Raw genomic sequence first — 22639 nt, 5'->3', positions numbered from 1 at the left:
GGCACCACTGCTTGACCACTGCATAGTGGAGGGCTGACAGATGGCAATGTGTGCTCAAGGCTGTCACTGCTAAGAGAATGCTCTCAGTGGAGTTGAGAGCCCGGACAAAAAAAGAAAAGAAAAAGCACCTGTAATCCCATCACATATGTGTGTGTGTCTCCAAATTTTCTAGCTATCTGGGATCCCGCTTTCTTTTATTAGCCAAATTATATGTTTCATTCTTCCATGGCCACAGGAAGTTTTTTGTTTTGCTTTTTTCTGCAGCTTTCTCTTTTCACTGGACAGTACATTTGTGATATATATCCAAGTTTATGTATATAGCTGTACTTTATTCTCTTTTATTGCTGTATAGTGTTTCATCACATGACTACCACAATTCATTCATGTATTCTTCCTGTTAGTGGATGTTTGGATTCTTTCTGGCTTTTGATTGGAAAAAATACTGCTGTGAACGTTTTGTACATATAATCTGCTGTACTTAGACTCTCTTTAGGGCATGCCGTAGAGCAAGAGGTCATAGGTATGCATGTCCTCAACTTTGCTATATAGTGCCAAAGTGATTGTACTAGTACTCCCCGCCCCCTTCCCACCGCCCCACAGTATAATAGAGTTCCTGTTTTTCCCTATCATTGTTAACACTTGGTATCGTCACACTTTTAAATTTCTGGCAAGCAGAGGGAATAAAAGGATATTTCATTGTGGCTTTAATTGAATTTCCCTGATTTCTAATGAAAGGGGGCGTATTTCATATGATTTCTACTGTATGAAATTTAGACCTCAGGTGTTTCTGAGATTCCCTGAGGAATGTTTTCAGTTTCCTGGTTGTCACTCATCAGCTTGTTCTCTGTAGCATTCTAAGTCTTTTCAGTTTTCACAGTTGGCCTTTTGTTAACTGTTTCTCCATGCTGCTTCCACTCTTTCTTTTCTGCTTCTCCCTATATCCTTCACTTTAGCACAATACTCTTCCTTTATATTTCAAAACAGGGTTCACAAAAGGCACCATTGTTACTTAAGAATAATAGAACTACAACACAGAAAAGTTAAAGTAAATCCAAACATCAGAGCTTATGTTCCTTCTGACTATTGGCCATGAGTTTTACAGGGGTTCTTGCACTGATATCTCTCTTTTTAGCTTTTGTCTGACATCTTGTTTATGGGATCTGAGCATCTCCTTTAATAAGATCCCCCGTTGTAATTTGCTGTCTTCACTTTCCTTTTTGCTATCCCCTACCTCTCCCAACCAAAAGAAGAAAAGGAAAGACATCAATATTATACTGTTATTGGGAGGCATCTTACCTTCTGCCAACACAAAAATCAATTTCAGATATATATGTGTTTTTCTATTATTAAGATAACTTATTTTCTCAGTAAAGTCTAATAGTTTTCTTTAGATAGGTCCTGCATATTTATGAAATTAATTTCCAGGCATTTATTTTATTTTCATTACTTGTAAATAAGGTCTTCATTCTAAGTGTGTATTTCTAGTATGTAGGAAAACTTTTAAAAAATCTATATTGATTGCATCCCTAATGGAATATAACTCTAGGTCAAAAATAACTTAAAGAAAACCTGTTGTGTGTGTATTGTGGAATGTCAGAAATACATATCAGTTGCATAGTTATCAACATTTTGTATTGTCAGACTTTTAAATTTCTAGATAAATAGATAGACATATAGAAATAGAGAGGGATATGTGTGTTGTGTCTATGCCTGTATCTATATTTATCTCTCTCTGTATTCATCTATCAATCTATCTGTATCCTACCTCTGTCCACAGAGATGACCTGGGAGCAGCTCACCCCAATAGTAATGAGAACAATTAGTGCCCAGAAATTGACTGCTGAACACAATTTTTCACTCAAAGTTACCAGGGCTTCTTGAGGAAATGGCTGGGCAGGGGTAGGGTTAATAAAAGTTAAGCATGGAACATCTGTGGTTCCAGAAAGCAAGGAGGTACCCAAAGAATATGGGGACAAGTCAAAAAAACACAAAAGCCAGGTTGGATGGGCTCCCACTGATCAAACAGGGCACAACAATACAATGGTAGTAACAAGTTATAAACCACTGAATAAAATAGGAAAACTTGATTCCATAAGATGTAAATAAATAATGACTAAATTGAGTTTAATTAGCAACAGGATATTGATGTAGTTTCAGAGCACTTTCCCATAAAATACTTAATTACAAAGTAGAGCATAATGGAAAAGGCTGGCAGACACCACCTTCATTTAATGATCCAAGTAACATCATCAGTAATGGGACAAATTGAAATGTACGCCACTGTCTTAGTCTGCTCAGGCTGCCATAAGAAAATACCACAGACTAGGCTACTTAAATAACAGGAACTTATTTTCTCACAGTTCTGAAAATGGAAAGTCCAAGATCAAAGTTCCACCAGGATTCGGTTTCTGGCGAGGGCTCTTTCCTGGCTTGCATGTGGTCTCTTTGTCCACACCTGGCCTTTCTTCTGCGTGTTTGTGGGAGAGAGAAAAATCTCTCTCTTCCTCTTCTTATAAGGTCACCAATCCTATCAGATTAGGGGCCCACCCTTATTATACCACTTCACCCTAATTACCTCCTAAAGGCCCTGCCTCCAAGTACAATCACATTGGGAGTTAGGGCTTCAACGTATGAATTTGGTGTTGGGAGACAATTCAGTCCATAGCACCACCTGATAGGATACAATGAGAAGAATGCAACATCACTTCTGTGGGATTCCTGCCAAAGATGCATAACCTGAATCTAATTGTCAGTAAACATGAAACCCAAATTGAGGGATGTTCTACAAAATAACTGGCTAATAATCTTTAAAAGTGTCAGGGTCATGAAAGTCAAGAAAAGAAACCATTTCAGACTGACAGAAACTAGAGACATGACAACGAAATGCAATGTGTGATTCTGAACAGAATCCTTTTGCTGTGAAAGACATTCTTGGGACAAGTGGCAAAAGCTGAACAGGGTCTGAGAATTAGACAATATAATGTATTAATGTTCCTTTACTAATAATGGCTATATTGTGGTCCCATAGGAGAGTGTCCTGGTGTGTTAGAGGTATATCCTAACATATTTGGGGAAGACAGAGTATCAACTTACTCTCAAATGATTCAAGGGGGAAAAATAGTCCTTTCTATTATGCTTCCAACTTTCCTGTAAGTTTGTGGTTATTTCAAAAAAGAAACAAAAATTTTTTTTTGCAAAAGCACAAGCTTTGGAGTCAAGAGTACTTGGATTTGATTCCCAGTCTTACCATTGTGTGTTCTTGAGCAAGTTTCCTCTTGTGATCCGATGTCCTCATCTTAAAATGGGACATTTTAAGTATAGGTTGTTGTGAGGATTTAATGAGTTGATTCATGTAAAGAGTTTAGATCCTTATCTAGCACATGGTAAGTACTCAGTAAAGTTGATATAATCAAATAGTCGATGTAGTAAAAACCTTTTCACCAAATCACTAATGGAGCTTCCAAATTAGTCTGTAATTTAGAGCTCATATACTAGAGCATAAACTCACCAAGCCAAAGTCAGTTTTCAATTCCTATTTCTTGCCAGCTCCTTATTCCAACATCTCCTAGCCACAGCCATGGAATTGAGCCTGAAGGCTGTGAAGACAGAAAAAAGATTGACTCCCTTCATTGGCAGGCTCAAAATTTGGTCATTTAATTCAGGTATTCATGCAGGCTTTGCTACCATAAGGGGTATGGATCTAGATACTCTATGAAAGGCTTTAAGAGATGGGATCTTAAAAGCTCGAATGCCATTTTACTAAAAGTTGGTGAACCTTCTGTAAGTCTTGATGTTTGTTTTGTTTTTCATTTTTTGAATTTCTAACTGAATAAGACACGAAACATACTTTTTCTTCTGGAACCTTAGAAATTGAACTTCAAAGCCCATTTTAATAACAAGGAGCTTGCCTCACACTTAATTGCTTTTTTGCCGTTTTTGACTTTGTTTCATGCACACCATTGAAAATGGAACATGAATATGTGTGCGTTTTGATGATGTCATATGTGATCCCCATCATGCATTAATGTCCCATGCTTTCTCTCCTCCCTCTAATTCTCTGTGTCTTACTACTCCCCTAACTATAAGTTAGATTCAAAATGTCCCGTACTTTCCATTGGTAGACTCTGCAGAACTCCAAAGTGTTTGAAGAATGCCTTGCTGTTTTCTTCCTATTTTCCCACAAGTTATTTTGCAACTTAAATGCAAAATGTGACTGTTCAATCTCCTTGGTAGTTACCATTCTCATAAATTAATCAACTGGCATTCTGGTTTATACATCCACTTTAGGAGCATAGTCATTTTTATTCTACCTCCTCAGAATGTCATCTAATCTGAGTGTGCTGATCAATAAAGAATTTGAGCCTGCAAGAGTCTAGACTGATCAATTCACCAAGATAATGCCACTAGTTGGCTAGTCCTTGAGACGTACTTCAGTATTACTGTGTAAGCAACGGAGGAAATAGGTCATGGCTCTGATCTACAACTGGAAAAACAAATTAAGGATGGGACAATTTAACCGGATGTCTTTGAGGGGCATTATGGAAATGTGGAAAGGTGGAAATTTGTCATTGTTTGTTCAGCATTGTCCAAAGGACAGGATAACCCCAAGTGGCAAACAGGAAAATGGTTCATATGACAAATTTAGTTCCTAGCATGAAAAACAGGGACTCATGAGGCTTTTAAATTAATTCAATTCACTAAGCATTTATTGAGCATCTACTTTGTATAAGGCAGGTGTCTGGGTTCTGTGGGGGACACAAAGTTGAAGACTCTTTAGAAACTAGCCCTAAAACCATTTGATTTCCTTTTCTCTGGTAATGTAGTTGCCAAGCAAGTTTCTGACATTAACCTAGCTCTTCTTTTTGGGGAAAGAGTATATGAATTGTGGTGGTAGGTGCAGATTCCTTTGGCAATTCTAGTAATGCACAGAATCACATATTGGCATTTGAATTCCAATACCTGAGTTCCTCAGTGAGTCTTGGTGTGCTGTACTGATTGACGAATTCCAGGAACTTTAGGACTGAAAGACTAGATCTTGAGGCAGAGGACATGCTTTATGGATGGATGTTCTTTCTTGGGCTCTTAAACTTGCTTAAGGAATCTCAGGGCATTCTATAATCCACCGACCATATGAGAATATCCAAATGCTGGTAGCAAATCTCATGGTTGGGAATTTTTTAGGGAGGATGATTTAAATAAAAGTATATCAAGGCAACCTCTTTGGCTAGAATTGAAAGGAAAATGGTCTTAGCTACCTTTTCTTATTAAATATTAGATGAGACAGAAGGGAAAATGAGATGTAGACATACAGGAGAGGGTAAACAAGATGACAGAGGGACATATGGATGGGAAGTATGGGTAGATAGGCTGAAATATCTAGAAGAGACAAAGAGAGATGGACAATGATGATGGATGGATAGGGTACAAAGATGGATTGTTCAGGTTTTTGTTTGGGGTTAATAATACCTGCCTTGATTTTATGTAATTATAGAAACATTATATAAGATACTGCAAGTGGATTTGCTTTCTTTAGAAAAGTACAGAGTTCTCTAGAAATACAATAATAAATAAAGATGTAATATTTGTTACATATATAATAAATACACATAAATAAAATGTGGACAACAGAGATAGTGAACAGGCCTGTACTAAGTTAACAACCTCTGAGCTGTTGATGACACATCTGCCCTGTTATCTGTAGTCCACAGTAGGATTTTTGGTAAATAAGTGTGGAACATGAGAAATAACACTAACCATGTCCCAACAGCTTAGGGTTATCAGAAACATGTCTAGTTTGTACCAGGGTTAGTACTCCTCATGTTCACCTAGCCAGAGAGAGAGAATGAGAAAAAGTGTGTAGAGATGAAGAGGCTATAAATGATGGAGTTTTTTCCTCCTCTCAGCAGACTTCTCTTCTCTTCCCCAGCAGCCTCCTCAGCGCCCCCTTCACCTCCTTGTTCCTCAGAGTGTAGATGAGAGGGTTCACCATAGGTGTGACCACAGAGTAGAAGAGGGAAATGAACTTGCCCTGGTCCTGGCTGCTGGTCTTAGCTGGAAGCAGATACCCATAGATAGCTGAGCCATAGAAGAAGAGCACCACCATGAGATGAGAGAGACATGTGTTAAATGCCTTTCTCCGCCCCTCGACTGAGCGGATCTTCAGCACTGCCTGAGCTATGTAGCAGTAGGAGATCAGGATGATGCTGAGTGGGACAGCAGTGAAGAAGGTGCAGACACCATTGAGCACAGCCTCATTGAGACTCGTGTCTCCACAAGCCAGTTTGATCATGGCGGGCACCTCACACAGGAAGTTGTCCACCCTCCGGTGCCCACACAACGGGAGTTGCAGAGTGAATGTTGACTGGATCACAGAGTTTCCCAAGCCACCCAACCAGGCAATGGCAGCCAGCAGCCAGCAGAGCCAAGGGTTCATGAAGGTGGTGTAGTGCAGGGGCCGGCAAATTGCCACATAGCGGTCAAACGCCATCACTACCAGCAGGATGCACTCAGTAGCCCCTAGCCAGAGGAAAACATAGAGTTGGATTACACAGCCACCATAGCTGATGGTCTTGTCTGGTCCCCATAAGTTGATCAGCATTTGAGGGACTGAGCTAGTAGTAAAAGTAAGGTCCAGGGAGGAGAGGTTGCTGAGGAAGAAGTACATGGGTGTGTGGAGCCGGGCATCCAGGCAGGAAAGCAGGATGATGGTTGAGTTCCCAAATAGGGTCAGCAAGTAAGAGAAGAGAATGACTATGAAAAAGATAATCTCTAGTTGTGGATGGTCAGATATGCCCAACAGAATGAAGCCCTCCAAGGAGCTGTCATTGGTTCCTTCCATCTCTGATTGCCTTTAGTCACTTGAGGAATCTGCCCAGGGAAAACCACTGGGAAAAAAGCCAGTGAAGAAGAAGCTATTCATAAAGTTGATCTGCATAAAGGAGGGTCTTCTGGGCTTCATATTTAAGTACCAATTTAATTTTCATAATTGCAAACTTTCATTGCAATCCCCAACCACTGTCAGTCCCACAGTGACTGGAAACTTTATTCCATCCGAATTTCAAGCATGAGCTGTCACAAAAATGAAGGAAGAGCCTTATGAAGAACAAAAAGATTAGGGCTCTTCAGTTGAGCATGGCATTTACAATAGGGTAAAGGAAGTTGACCATTAGAATAAAGTCTGGAAATTGTCAAAATACAAATTTCCCCAGCCAAGGTTTTAATATGCTCAAGGAAAGGGGAAGAAGAACCATTGTATTTGGAAAAGCTTCCCAGAAGTTTCTGATAAATTTCCTCCCCTCTCTTCGATATCCCTCACCTCCCAGGCAAAAGCTCCTGATCTAGAAAGATAAAGTTTGAAGGAGAACATGAATCTATTACATCATGAAAAGAATGGAAAGAGTTAATATAGACTTATTCACCAAATACAGAAGATGTGAATATGTGAGTTAAGAGGAGGTACATGTAGAATAAACAAAAACTCACATAAGCCCAATAAGTTTACGTGGAATAGGCTAAAGATAGAAACGCAGTGTATCCAAAATGGGTTAAATCAGTTAATGGGTACCCATAATTAGCAAAGGAAACTAGAAGATTTCAGAAGAGATCCCTGATCTTTTGAGGTATATGACCACTATGCCCACCTCTAAACCACTGAGTAATTCTTAACATCTCACAAACAAAAATTAGCTCTTGTTAATAATGGGCCAATTATCATCTCCTTTCATGGGGAAAGACCTAGGCTTTTCTGAAGATCATAAACCAAAGCCTTTCCATCTTATTTGACTGACAAATAAAATGATCTGAGAAGAAAACAGAAATAGTCCTTGGGTCAGCTGTCCTCATCTGGACACTGAAGACTGGGAGTGAATGTTCTGCCTCTTCCTCTGGACCATGACATGTCCCACAGGAACCTCGGCTGCCACACTCAAAGAGTAGGCTTGATGGGAAGTGAGCAGGTGTGCTTAACTGGTTCTGGTGTACCAGGCAAGGAACTTGGCTACACCTCTTGGCTAAAGACCCCAAGAACTGTCCTTTTCATCAATAAATAACAAATACTGGAGATCCTGATGCTAGATTCCACCCAGAAGTCAGGAGGGAAATCTCTTCTAATTGCCTATTTCTTTAGGTCAGCGACGGAGTCCTTCTATTGAGTCAAGGATGATAAGGATTTCAGAGCACTTTTCGACCCTCTTTCATACCTCTACCTAATACCTTAAGAAGAGGTGTCTACTTACTCTTTTCATTAAAGACTTAAGAAAGCTGAGGAACTGAGTTAGCAAACTGATAGCTCATCTTTCTGTTCAAAAGTTCTTCCTGACATCCATCTCACTACCTCCTGTCAGTAGAGGTGCTTGTCCTCTTATATCCCTCTAGGGGAAAGAAACAGACAGACACTTCCCATCTTCTCCCATGAGTTGTTTTGTCTCCGGGCAACTGGTGCTTTGTGGACACTCAGTGATGTCAGAATTTCTTTCAGTTCCCCCTCTTCTTACTGAACAGTTTTTTCAGCTCAGTAATAAACCAGCCAGCATGGAAAAGGAAAGTCTATAACTAGAGCAGGAAGCTGTTGACCCCAGGTGCTCAGAAAGTTCAGGAGAAAATGCCATACCAGCTAGATTCTAGGCCTGAGCTTGACAAACTCCCCCAACCAACATGACTGTAACTTCGAGTCTGAATTCAGCAATTCACCTGCTTTTCAGGGTGTTTTCCTCCCTTAAAGGGTCTCTCCCCTTGGTTCCTAGTTCTCTCATAATCTGGGAATGTTAAATTCATCCAGCAGTATTTGCATTTTAAAAGGAGCATAGAGAGGAAAACATTGAACTCAGAGGATGCGCCATTTATGGTGTGGTTTAGGCAAGGGAGCACCCAGATGGAGGTTGTTTGGGTACAGAAAGATTTTTAGCAATCACTCACATGATGCATAGATGGATTCCATCTCAGCCTACCTGCAAATTTGGTTTGAACATTCAAGATCTTGAGAAAAACAGCCAAGACTTGCTTCTTAAAGAGAATCCTGGGTGTTGTGATTGCCCACTTTCACCCAGTTTTCTGCCCATTCCTCCCCTAAATTTCACAATTCTCAATTGGCCACTTGTGGATTAGCCACAGCAAATCTGGAATTTAGAGTTGGCTTCCTCCTATCATGGAAATTGCTCCTGAGCTGTCGGCACTCCTCATATGTGGGGGCACATCCTCGGAATTCAAGCCTTGCTTTAATATTAGCCTGAGCAATAAAGGGAAAGGGAATCATAAAAAATGAAAACCTAATCTTGAATTCCTGATCCTGGTAGAGAAGTTTTTATATATGTTTTGTTTACAAATATTTCATTTATTTGGGAGATGGCTGACAGATATTCCTGAGAGCTAAGTTTGTGCCTGAAAAGCTTGCATGTAAGTTCTAAGTTAATCTTTTCTTGATGATCTGGTCAGAACCGGAGCTAGGGTTTTCAATATAGGATAACATTGTGGCAGTATGGCGGGCAAGAACCACACAACAGAACAAACTTTGTTTAGATGGATGAAGTCTGAGATGGAACACAATCAAAACCTCTCCAATCAGAAAAATTTAAGGTATCGGCGCCGGCAAGGTGGTGTAGTGGTTAAGTTTGTGCACTCAGCTTGGGTGGCCCAGGGTTCACCGGTTTGGTGGATTCTGCTGGGTGTGGACCTACGCACTGCTTATCAAGCCATGCTGTGGTAGGCGTCCCACATATAAAATAGAGGAAGACAGGCACGGATGTTAGCTCAGAGCCACTCTTCCTCAGCAAAAAGAGGGGGACTGGCAGCGGTTGTTAGTTCAGGGCTAATCTTCCTTAAAAAAAAGAAAAGAAAAATTTAAGGTATTTTATCAAGTGAACAGGAGTTTACCTCCATATCTTAGAAGTCAAGAATTTGAAATGGAGGAGTTTCAATCTTAAAGGAGGTAAATATAGGACCAATAAGAGAAAAAATGACGTAGTTCATAGTAAACTTACGGAAATTATTACTCCTAAGAGGCATCACAGGTTAAAAATATTGAAATTTAAGAAACATAGTTGTAAAGGGAAATTAAGGGAATCTATGCTGTCTGGAGGGGACTGTGATGTTTGCTGTTTGCATCAGGGAAGACAGCCAAGCTCCCTTAAAATTGCTTTCTGATACAACTGTTGGAAAAAGAATCCTGGCTGCATTCTTGACAATGAGCCTGGTTCAGGGGGCAGTTCTAATGAGCATAGGATCTTATAAAATAGAAAAAGGGCTAAGTGGGAGGACATCAAATACATATAAAAATTCAACACCACAGGGCTGGGCCCCATGACTGAGTGGTTAAGTTCGTGCACTTCACTTTGGCGGCCCAGGGTTTCACTGGTTTGGATCCTGGCCACGGACATGGCACCACTCATCAGGCCATGCTGAGGCAGCATCCCACTTGCCACAACTAGAAGGACCCACAGCTAAAAATATATATATATACAACTATGTATCGGGGGCTTTGGGGAGAAAAAGGAAAAAATAAAATCTTTATAAAAAAAAATTCAACACCACAAACTCAGAATGGAAAGGCAGGATAAGCATGGGCATTCTAGGAATAGCTCTCCAGGTTACATCTGTCTGCAAGCTGAAGGCAGTTTGCAGTGGGTGTCTCCAAAGGACAAAGTGGACAGATGCATGTTCAACGTGAGAGTCAGGAGGTAAGCTTTCTGCCCTATACTGCCAAGGCCATTCCTTATTGGAGAGTCTTAACTGATTTGCCTGGCATTTTAAAAAGGACATGGAGTGTGTGCAGATTTTTAGAGAAAAGGGAGCAGGGAAAAAAATAGGTCCTCTGGAGAATGACCAAGACATTAGCTTGTTTAGGAAGTAGTTAAAGGGAGATTTCTTTTTTCTTCCTTCATGTCTTCACTAGCATGATAGTATTTTAAAGATGTGTGCTTGCAGATCACATGCTCTCCTTATCTATGAAAAGCAAAAATAGGCTTAAACTGAGAGCAAGAGAAATTGTGATTGACATTTTGAGATTTTGGCATGATGAAATATTGTAAACTCTAGGCAAGAGAAAAAGAAGATGTGCTTAGAAATTTGCCTGCCCAGGGCACTAGGCTATACCTGGGTCTTCGATGACTCCTTTCTGCTGGAGGATTCTGTTCCTAGGACACAGTTTGGTGCACAAAGAGGTTTTTTTGGTCAGGTTATGAATTTTTCAGGTTGTCTCCTGGACCATTCTGGAGGTGACTTTTGTTAAAGAGTTCTCAGTTTGTAGTTTTAAAACTCCTCTTTGCAGTTTAAGTATTTTTCCTCCCCAAGGAAGAGCTAAGAAGACATCTCTTAGCTGATGGGCTCAGGGATCTAACACCATGTCATCTCTAACCTTTCTCCTGCAGGAAGAATCTAAAATCAGCACCTTTTAAAGGCTATTCACACTCTTCCTTTTCTCTCTCTTTTCCATGTAACTGCTCCTTCCTTTTCCCAGCTTTTCCCTCTCTTTGCCTCTCTTTCCTATACCCTGGATTCTCCATTAATAAAAGTCTGTGGATTGTTTATGGAAATATACCTTTGGCTTCAGCATTCCGCCTGAATCCATCACACTGCCACTGGTTTCTGGTGGATCAAGTAGGAGAGCAAGTGTGGAATTAGGAAGGAGGCTGTGCTGTGTGGCTGCTCCCCTGCTGACGAGCTGGCAGCACAGGCTTTTAACCTTGGGCTGGCCCAAGCACTCAGAGGAGCGCTGGATCTGCCGCCTGGAAGCCTGGCTCACTCTGGTTCATTCTGCAGAGCCCAAAGGGGCATCTCTGTCCCCCACAGCCAATTAGCACAAACCACTGGCATGGCCAGAACACAGGAAAAAGGTTGTCCCTGGAGAACTGACTCAGTCTTTCACCTGAACTCCCTCCCCAATACAGATTGCTAATTGAAATAGAAATAAGAATAACTGCATTTCTTAAATAATTACTAATTATATAATTTTATCCTTTTCAAGGTGCTTTCATATGATCGAACTTAGTTCTTAAAATGCTTTCTATGGCAGATGGAGTAGGTAGTTTTATCCCTACTTGGTAGATGAGTAAACTGAGCAAAAAGGGATTATATGACTTGCTTAATGTTAAACAGTGGTGATTCCAGCGTTTGTTTCCTCACTAGGCATAAACAGGCCATTCTGGGGCCGGCCCCTTGGCCAAGTGGTTAAGTTTGTGCACTCTGTTTCAGTGGCCCAGGGTCTCGCTGGTTTGGATCCTGGGCATGGACATGGCACCGCTCATCAAGCCATGCTGAGGCGGCATCCCACATAGCACAGCCACAGGGACATACAACCAGAATATACAACTTTGTACTGGGGTGCTTTGGGGAATAGAAGAAGAAGCAGGAAAAAAAAAAAAAAGATTGGCAACAGATGTTAGCTCAGGTGCCAATCTTTAAAAAAAAAAAAAGCCATTCTGTGCAGAGGAAGTTAGTATTTTTGACTAATCATCTGGGAGATGTTGTCTTTGAGTGTTTTTGGCAGGGAAGGGGGAGAAGGGGATTCCCACTATCTCTGGCCCTAACATAAAACATGAATAAGGGACATGAACCTTAGACACTCACACCACACTGTGTGAAGAGGAATCACTTACAAATGATACTAAATAAAGACATAAAAGGCGACTGGCAACCTGATTAGGTCATTAGATGTCATGGAAGATAAATTACCCCCAAAACTGCTGACTTAGAAACCACGTCATTGAAGGAATGGTCACTGAGAGTGGACAGTGTGCCAGGTGCTGGTGGAGTACAGGGGTGAGCAAGATGGGCCTGGACCAGTGGGGCTCCCTGCCCCGTGGGTCTGTCTCCAGCAAGTCTTCCAAAATTATAAGCACTGCTTGCTGGCATGTGCTGTGTGCCAGACGCTGTCCTCAGTAGTTTACATTATCATGACGACCACACCAGGCAGATACTACTTCTGTTTTACAAGAGAGAAACTAAGGCTCAGAGGTATTAGATAACTTGTCCGAGGCAAATAACTAGTAAATGGCAGAGTTACTTAAACTAGGTCTATTTGACTACAAAATCCACACTTATATCATATACAATGATGAACTCCAGAAGGATTAAAAACTTAAATGTGAAAGATAAAACTACCTGAAGAAAATGAAATGGTATATATTTGTATATTAGGGATTAGGAAGAACTTCTTAAAACCTTAAAAGCACAAGTCAACTTTAAGGTATAAATTGTATTCATTGGATTATATCAACATTGTTAATATAGCAATACTTCCCAAAATGATCTACAGATTCAGTGCAATCCCTATCAAAATTCCAATGGGCTTTTTTTTTGCAGAAATGGAAAAGCCAATCTTCAAATTCAAATGAGATTGCAAGGGACCCTAATTAGCCAAAACAGCCTTGAAAAAGAACAAAATTGGAAGATTCACACTTCCCAATTTCAAAACATACTACAAATTTATAGTAACCAAAATGATGTGGTATTGACATAAGAACAGACATATAGACCACTAGAATAGAAGTGATACTCCAGAAATAAACCCATACTTCTATGGCCAACTGATTTTTTTTTTTTGAGGGTGAGGAAGATTTGCCCTGAGTAAATCTGTTGCCAATCTTCCTCTTTTTTTTCCCCCCAAAGCCCCAGTACATAGTTGTATATCCTAGTTGTAGGCCATTCTAGTTCCTCCATGTGGGATGCCACCACAGCATGGCTTGATGAGTGGTGTACAGATCTGTGCCCAGGATCCAAACTGGTGAACCCATGGCTGCGAACGCAGAGCACACGAACCCACACTCGGACATGGGGCCAGCCCCTCCAAGTGATTTTCAATGAGGGTTACAAGACCATTCAATGAGGGAAAGAACAGTCTCTTTAACAAATGCTGCTGGGATAATTGGAAGTTACATGCAAAAGAATCAAGTTGGACCCCTACCTCACACCATACACAAAATAATGAAAATGGATCCATGACCTAAATATGAGATAAAATATAAAACTTTTAGAAGAAAATATATGGGTAAATATTCATGACCTTGGATTTGGCAACAAATTTTTAGGCATGACATCAAAAGCAAAAGCAACAAAAGAAAAAATAGATAAACTGGACTTCATCAAAATTTAAAAATTTTGTGTATCAAAGGACATCATCAAGAAAGTGAAAAGCAAACATACAGAAGGGGAAAAAATACTTGCAAGTTATATATGGGATAAGGGTTTAATATCCAGCATATATAAAGAACTCCTACAACTCCAAAACCAAAAGACAAGCAACCCGATTTTAAAATGGCCAAAGGAGTTGAATAGACATTTCTCCAAAGAAGAGAAATAGCCAAGAAGCACATGAAAAAGTGCTCGACATCCTTAGTCATTGTAGAAACACAAATCAAAACCACATTAGAATACCACTTCACACTCATTTTGATGGCTATAATAACAATACAAAATAGGAAAATAGCAAGTGTTGGAGAGGATGTAGAGAAATTGGAACCTCTGTACATGGCTGGTGGGAACATAAAACAGCTCAGTCACTAGAGAAAAGTTTGAATGCTCCTCAAAAATTAGACACAGAATTACCATATGACCCTGCAGTTCCCCTCCTAGGTATACACTCAAAAGAAGAAAACAGGTACTCAAACAAATACGTGTACATGCATGTTTATAGTAGCATTATTCACAATAGCCAAAAAGTAGAAACATCTCAAATGTCCATCAAAAGATGAATGGATAAACAAATTGTGGTATATCAATAATATGGAATATTATTCAGCCAAAAAAGGAATAAAGTGCTGATACATGCTACAACGTGGATGAACCTCAAAAACATTATGCTAAGTAAAAAAAAAGCCAGGCCCAAAAGGTCACATATTGTATGTTTCCTTTTATATTAAGTATTCAGAATAGATAAATCCATAGGGGAAAAAAGCAGGTTTGTGGTTTCCAGGGATTGTGGGGAGAAGGGAATGAGGAGTAACTGCCTAATGGATATGGGGTTTTCTTTAGGGGTGATGAAAATATTTGGAACTAGATAGAGGTGGTGGTTGCACAATTTTGAATGTGCTAAATGTCACTCAGTTGATCACTTTTAAATGGTTTTGTTTTATGGGAACATCTTTTCGTTAAATTTGCCTATAAAAATAAATTTGCCATATTTATATGGGTCTATTCCTGGACTCATTATTCTATTCCATTGATTTATGTGTCTATTCCTTTATCAATACCACACTGTTTTGATTACTGTAGCTTTCGAGAAAGTCTTATAATCAAGTCATGCAATTCCTTCAAATTTTTTTCTTATTTTTCAAAACTGTTTAGGCTATTTTAGTTCCTTTACCTTTTCACCTTGCATTAAATCTATCGATCAATATGGAGAGAACTGACATCTTTACTATGTTGAGTCTAATTTATGAACATGGTATGTCTTTACATTTATTTAGGGCCTCTTTTACTTATTTCACCAGAGGTTTTCCATTCTCAGCACACATATCCTGTACATGTTTTGTTAGATTTATACCTAAATATTTCATTTTTTGGAGCTACTGTAAATGATATTGTTTCCAGTGTATAGAAATAGAATTTATATTGTTTATTGACCTTGTACCCTGTGATCTTACTAAATTTATTTATTCTAGAAATTCTTGTAGGGTCTTAGGATTTTCTACATTGACAATTATGACATCTGTGAATACAGATAATTTTGTTTTTTCCTTTCCAATCAGATGTTGTGTATTTCTTTTTCTTGCATTATTGCACTGGCTAAGACTTCCAGTACAATGCTGAATAGGAATAGTAGGAGTGGGTATTCCTGCCTTGGTTCCTGATCTCAGAGGGAAAGCATTCAATCTTTGACAGTTAAGTATGATATTAGGGGCCAGCCCCATGGCATAGTGGTTAAGTTTGGCATGCTCCACTTCAGCGGCTGAGATTTCACAGGTTAGGATCCTGGGCACAGACCTACACCACTTGTCAGCCATGCCGTGGCAGTGAACCACATATAAAGTGGAGGAAGATTGGTACAGATGTTAGCTTAGGACTAATCTTCCTCAAGCAAAAAAAGAGGAAGATTGGCAACACATGTTAGCTCAGGGCTAATCTTCCTCAGTGGAAAAAATTAAAAAGTATGATATTATCTACATATTTTTTAAATAGATGCTCTTTTACAGATTGAAGAAGTTCTATTCTATTCCTAGCTTGCTGAGAGTTTTTTTTTTTTCCTGAGGAAGGTTAGCCCTGAGCTAACATCTGTTGCCAATCTTCCTCTTTTTTTTGCTTGAGGAAGGTTAGCCCTGAGTAACATCTGTGCCAATCTTCCTCCACTTTATATGTGGGTCGCTGTCAGGCCATGGCTGACTAGTGGTGTAGATCTGTGCCTGGGACCTGAACCCACGAACACAGGCCCCTGAAGTGGAGTGTGCCGAGCTTAACCACCACACCATGGAGCCAGCCCCTGCTGAGAGTTTTTATCATAAAAACTGTTGTATTTTTGTCTCCATCTTCACTACACTCCCACTCCTAGGTTTCCAGTTGTGTTGAGATCAAGGGATATCAGAGAAAATAAACTGTAAACTCACAATCAATTCAGTGGTACTTGGAATTCTGGTGTTCTTCTCCAAATCACCTGCTGCTATTAACTCCTTGAAGTTCTCAAGTAGCTATTCCTTGCAATCTATCCAGGTTTTATAGTTGTTTTCTATGGAAGAGAAAAGGTGAAGCATGCTCACTCCATTTTACCCAGAACTAGAACCCCAATACTAATAGTTTTGCTTCTGCCTTTCTAATCTTTATACATTTTATTTCTTCTCCTATATTACTGGTTCTCCCCTCTAATACCTAATTCCTGTATCCACAGAAGTTTTCCTAAATTACTTTATTTCTTTTCAAAGCATTTATTTAATCTTTATTTTTTCTTGTCCACACTCTTCTTCTCTATCCCTCCTGCTACTATTAGTTACCTGGAAGCCCACTTGTCACCCTCTGCCTTCATCCCTTCTTAGTCAATTTTAAAATTAAGATGGAGGTCACATATCACAAAATTCACCATTTAAAAGTATATAACTCAGTGGTTTTATTAGTAAATTCACAATTCATCACCACTATTTAAGTCCAGAACATTTTCATTACCCCTAAAAAAGAAACCCTGTTCCCCTTAATCGTCACCCTCCATCCCCCTACAGCTCCCAGTCCCTGGAAACCACTAATCTACTTTCTGTCTCTATGGATTTGCATATTCTGGATATTTCATTCAATATGTGACCTTTTGTGTCTGACTCCTTTCACTTAGCATGTTTTCAAAGTTTATCTATGTTGTAGTATACATCAGAACTTAATTTCGTTTTATTGCTACATAATATTCCACTGTATGGTTATACTACATTTTATTTATCCATCCATAAGTTGATGGGCATTTAAATTGTTTCTAGTTTGGGGCTATTGTGAATAATGTTGTTATATACATTCATATACAAGTTTTTGTGTGGACAGAAGTTTTCATTTCTCTTGGGTATATACTTAGGAGTGGAATTCCTGGGTCAAACAGTAATTCTATGTTTAACCTTTTGAAGGACCACCAAAGTGTTTTCTCTAGTGATTAACCATTTTACATTCCCACCAGCAGTGTTTGAGGGTTCCAATGTCTCCACATCCTTGATAACACTTGTTATTATCTGTCTTTTTGATTATAGCCATGCTAGTAGATATATAAGTGGTATCTCACTGTGGTTTTGATTTGCATTTCTCTGATGGCTAATGATATTGAGTGCCTTTTCATGTGCTAATTAGCCATTCGTATATCTTATTTTGAGAAATGTCTATTCAGAGACTTTACCCTTTTAAAAATTTGGTTGCCTTTCTATTACTGCATTTCTTTCATATAGTGTTAAATAATGTTGGTTGAGATGAAGTTTCTGATCATTTTGAGGTGAATGGTTGTGAAAACTTGGGATGGGGGGGAATCCTCTTGGCAAGTAGAATATAATTTCTTATATACTACAGTACCTATAATTTTCTTAGGAGTTTGTTTTGTGTTTCAATGTCTTATTGAGAATGTATCTAGATTTCTTGTCTCTGACTTTAGTGCTCTAATCATGTCCATATCTATAATATCAAAAAAAATAGGGGGCCAGCCCCCTGACACAGTGGTTAAGTTCACACGTTCCACTTTGGTGGCCTGGGGTTCACTAGTTCAGATCCTGGGTGAGGACCTACACACCCCTCATCAAGCCGTGCTGTGGCAGGCATCCCACATATAAAGTAGAGGAAGATGGGCACGAATGTTCACTCAGGGCCAGTCTTCCTCAGCAAAAAGAGGAAGATTGGCAGCAGATGTTAGCTCAGGGCTAATCTTCCTCAAAAAAAAAATTTTTTTTAAATATTGGAGATGCTCTCCAATTGTGAATGCTAAAGTCCACTCAAAAAAGTAGAGAGCTGAAGCCAATTCAATCACATCTATTTTTTTCAATTAATATTAAGGTTATGTAAGATAGTAGAAGTGTGTTTTTCCTATTCTATTTTCGGGGAGCTGGAGTTGGACCTGAAGATAAGGCAGAGTGGGAAACTGACCATGGAAAGCCAATCAGCCAACCAAATGAAAACGATAGAGATATACAAATTGTTTATTTAAGCAATGTAAAGAAACCTAGAAAATGCCCCCTTTATCCCAAATCCAGCAATCCTTAGCAGCAAAAAACAAAACTAAAAATGTTTGTAAACATAAAATCCCAGCACCTAAAACAATGCCTGGCATGTAGAAAGTGCTCATTAAATATCTGCCCAATGTTGAATGAATGAATGAACATTCACAGTGCATATCTTTCCAAAAGTTTTAGGGAGCAAACATCCTCAGGCAGAGATAAGGACAGAACCAGTTTTTGGCAGCAGATTAATAAAAGTGTCGATTTGGGAATTGCAGGTGATAAACAGTAGCTCATGGCAGCAGGAATATTGGTTGTAAATAACACTTCATTGGTTTAGAAGGCTTTTGTAAATGATAAAGTGTGGCAAGTATTAACTGGCCATAAAAGGATCTTTCAAAGCAGTCTGTACCACACTTCTTGACTATTAGGACACTGGGTGTTGAAACTACTTTAGAATAACTCCAGAAAGAGGATCAAGGGAAGGAATGGACACCAACCAAGGAAAAGAAAGAAAATTCCTCATTAAGAGGAAGAATAAGGAAGTATGATGGAGGAGAAAATAGAAATAAGAATATTAAATTTCCAGGTCATTTTTCATCTTACCAGTTACCAAAATGTGATGGTCAAATGCTAATTAAAAAGAAGTCTGATCAAGCAGGAATGCTTAGAGGGAGGTGAATTATAATGAATTTTGAATGTTTTAGTATTCATTTATGCATTATTTCAAGAAAAAAATTTTAAGGCAATGCAAGTAGGTAAATGAGGGTACTTTGAACTCCTGAGGAAATGCCCTATATATGTTGGAGGGCAATTATTATTATTATTTTGTTCTTCATTGGCTTCCAGGAAACCAACCATGAACTGTTGCCACTGAACTCTTAATGAGTGAATCACCCTGAGGCTTATTAAAAGTGTGGCAGTTGATCATGTAGTTTCAACTTATCAGTAAATTGCTCTGGTGATCATTATACACATCTAGTATCCCTTCTGGACTGCCCTCATTTGGACTGCCTGTTGTTCTCATAAATGAATACTCCAGGGAGGAAGCCAAGGGAGTCCCCTTACAAGGCCATCTTGAGCAGTTGTTGGTCAAGTTCTGGTTGCCCTCTGAGGGAAAGGCAGCTCTCATGTTCTCAATTAAGCTTCTCTCTTGTGGGAGAGAGGGCCTCTGTTGAGTGGGAATTCTTTCTCAAAGATGGTTTAGGGCAGAGATTGTTAAGAATTCTCTCTTACAAACTGAAATATTTGTGGGTGAAATGTTATAATGTCTGAAATTTGCTTTAAAACATTCCAAAATAAACAACCCTCTCAAAACAAACAAAATAAAAACAAAAAACTGGAGACGATAAATGGAACAAGATTGGCAAAATGTTGATAATTGTTGAAGCCTACACAGGGGTTCATCATGTTATTCTCTCTTTTATGTATATTTGATAATTTCTGTAATGAAAACTTTTAAATAGGTATAAAAAGATTGTTCAGGGGCCGGCCCCATGGCTGAGTGGTTGGGTTCGCGTGCTCTGCTTTGGCAGCCCAGGGTTTTGCTGGTTCGAGTCATGGGCGCAGACATGGCCCCGCTTGTCAGGCCATGCTGGGGTGTCATCCCACATGCCACAGCTGGAAGGGCCCACAACTATAAGTATGCAACTATGTACCGGGGGACTTTGGGAGAAAAAGGAAAAATAAAATTTAAAAAAAAATTGTTCATCTCCTTCATATATTATCTTAAATCAGTTATTGCTCTATGTATTAGAATTCTTTCAGTTACAATGAACAGAAACCCCAATTCACACTGGCTTAAACAATAAAAAGAAATGTATAGATACATGTAGCTGAAAACTTCAGGGCAGTTCTAGATATCAGGTGATACTTGATCCTACAGCCCAATGGTGTCACTAAGGACTGAATATTTACCACTCTGTTCTGCCTTCTATGGTGTTGGTTTCATCCTAAGGCCCACTTCTCTTTCAGTTTCAAGAAAACTATCAATGGCTACTGGGTTACATGTATCATCCAGCAAGAGCGGGATTTGTTCTAGCATTTCCAACAAAAGTTCTGATGGGACCAGCTTAAGGTCATATACCTAACCCTGAGCTATCTTCTAACCAAGGAGGTGGAATCCTCCTCTTATTAACTTAGTTTACATCACATTCTGTGCTCCTGGAAACCAGGGTCAGGAACCTCACAGATCTCCAAATGTAATCAGGGTTGTTGGGAAAGAGGAAGGGGGTAATGGTTGCTAAGAGGCAGTCAACAAATGTCTGCTACACTCCACACAGGTAAAGCTTCCAGTAAAACAGAATGGAGGGCATTGAATGACATCTTCTAAAACTGCAATATAGATGTGAAGCTATGGTCAGAGATCAGGGACTGGATAGTCTGTCGAGATGAAAGGACAAGCAGTGTCTAGTGTGGATGGGAATGGTGGAGAGGAATTCTATGAGGCTAGCATTTCCCTACTACCAAAAACCAGAAAAAGACATTACAAGAAAAAAAAAATTCTCTCTCATGAACATAAATTTAAAAATCCTCAACAAAATATTAACAAATCAAATCCAACAATGCATAATAAGAATTATACAGTGAGGTTTGTTCCAGGTATGCAAGGCAGGTTCAATATTCAAAAATAAATTAATGTAATCCATCACACCAACAGGCTAAAGAACAAAATCACATGATCATATCAATAGATGCAGAAAAAGCAGTTGACACAACCTAACATCCATTTATGATAAAAACTCTCAGCAAACTAGGAATAGAGGGGAATTTCAACTTGATTAAAAAAATCTACAAAAACCCCACAACTAACATCATACTTAATTGTGAGAAACTAGAAGCTTTCCCATTAAGATCAGGAACAAGGCAAGAATGTTCCCTCTCACCACTCCTCTTCAACATCATACTTATAAACCCTAGATAATGCAATAAGACAAAAAAGAAAAGAAAAGGAAATAAACGGCACACAGATTGAGAAAGAAGAAATAAAATTGCCTTTTTCACAGATGTCATGATCATCTATGTATAAAACCCCAAAGAATCAGGGCTGGCCCCATGGCCTAGCAGTTAAGTTCAGTGTGCTCCACTTCAGTGGCCTGGGTTTGGTTCCTGGGTGTGGACCTACACCACTCATCAGAGGCCACGCTGTGGTGGCAACCCACATACAAAATAGAGGAAGACTGGCAAAGATGTTAGCTCAGGGTGAATATTCCTCAGGAAAAAAATCCCAAAGAATCAATGAAAAAATCTTCTGGAATTAATAATGCACTTGTAGCAAAGTTGCAGGTTACCAAGTTAATATACAAAAGTCAATCACTTTCCTATATACCAGCAGTGAACTACTGGAATAGCATTTACAGTAGCAGCCCCCAAAATAAAATACTTAGGTATAAGTTTAACAAAATATGAACAAGATTTATATGAAGAAAACTATATGATGAATGAAATCAAAGAAGAACTAAATAAATGGAGAGATATTCCACGTTCATGAATAGGAAGACTCAATATTATCAAGATGGAAGTTCTTCCCAACATGATCTATAGATTTGATGGAATCTCAGTAAGAATCCAAGCAATTTATTTTGTGGATATTGAAAACTGCTTTTAAAATATACATGGAGGGGCTGGCCCTGTGGCTAAGTGGTTAAGTTCTCATGCTCCACTTTGGCAGCCCAGGGTTTCACCAGTTTGGATCCTGGGCGTGGACATGGCACCACTCATCAAGCCATGCTGAGGTGGCGTCCCACATGGCACAATTAGAAGGACTCACAACTAAGAATACACAACTATGTACTGGGGGGCATGGAAAAATAAAAACTTAAAAAAGAAAATACGGCGCCAGTCCAGTGGCGCAGTGGTTAAGTGTGCCCATTCCACTTCAGTGGCCCTGGGTCTGCCAGTTTGGATCCCGGGCGCGGACATGGCACTGCTCATCAGGCCATGCTGTGGTAGGCATGCCACATATAAAGTAGAGGAAGATGGGCACGGATGTTAGCTCAGGGCCAGTCTTCCTCAGCAAAAAGAGGAGGATTGGCAGCAGATGTTAGCTCAAG

The 22639-nt window shown here is 39.4% G+C and overlaps 2 protein-coding genes across 3 annotated transcripts in view; both read right to left on the bottom strand.

Annotated features, from left to right (window-relative positions):
• Positions 1–2757: 2757 nt before the first annotated feature.
• The window catches only part of ZNF75A (zinc finger protein 75a), a 37816-nt gene continuing 17934 nt past the window's right edge, over positions 2758–22639 (bottom strand). Inside the window, exons 10-11 of one of the 2 annotated variants that reach the window (XR_006889558.1) lie at positions 16530–16648; positions 2758–3596 (exon numbers count right to left, since the gene is read on the bottom strand). The gene's annotated coding sequence lies outside the window, so the exon portion shown is untranslated. Of the gene's footprint in view, positions 3597–16386; positions 16649–22639 lie in introns of those variants that run through there. The other variant, XR_006889557.1, reaches the window with a different exon arrangement.
• On the bottom strand, positions 5821–7733 carry LOC124242965 (olfactory receptor 2C1). The gene has a single exon (XM_046668445.1). The coding sequence runs from the start codon at positions 6836–6838 to the stop codon at positions 5900–5902; it is 939 nt and encodes a 312-aa protein (XP_046524401.1). The 5' UTR covers positions 6839–7733; the 3' UTR covers positions 5821–5899.

Source organism: Equus quagga, chromosome 7 (assembly GCF_021613505.1).
Source record: "Equus quagga isolate Etosha38 chromosome 7, UCLA_HA_Equagga_1.0, whole genome shotgun sequence".
NCBI classification, from domain to species: Eukaryota; Metazoa; Chordata; class Mammalia; order Perissodactyla; family Equidae; genus Equus; species Equus quagga.
This window is presented reverse-complemented; position numbering and strand designations above follow the sequence as displayed.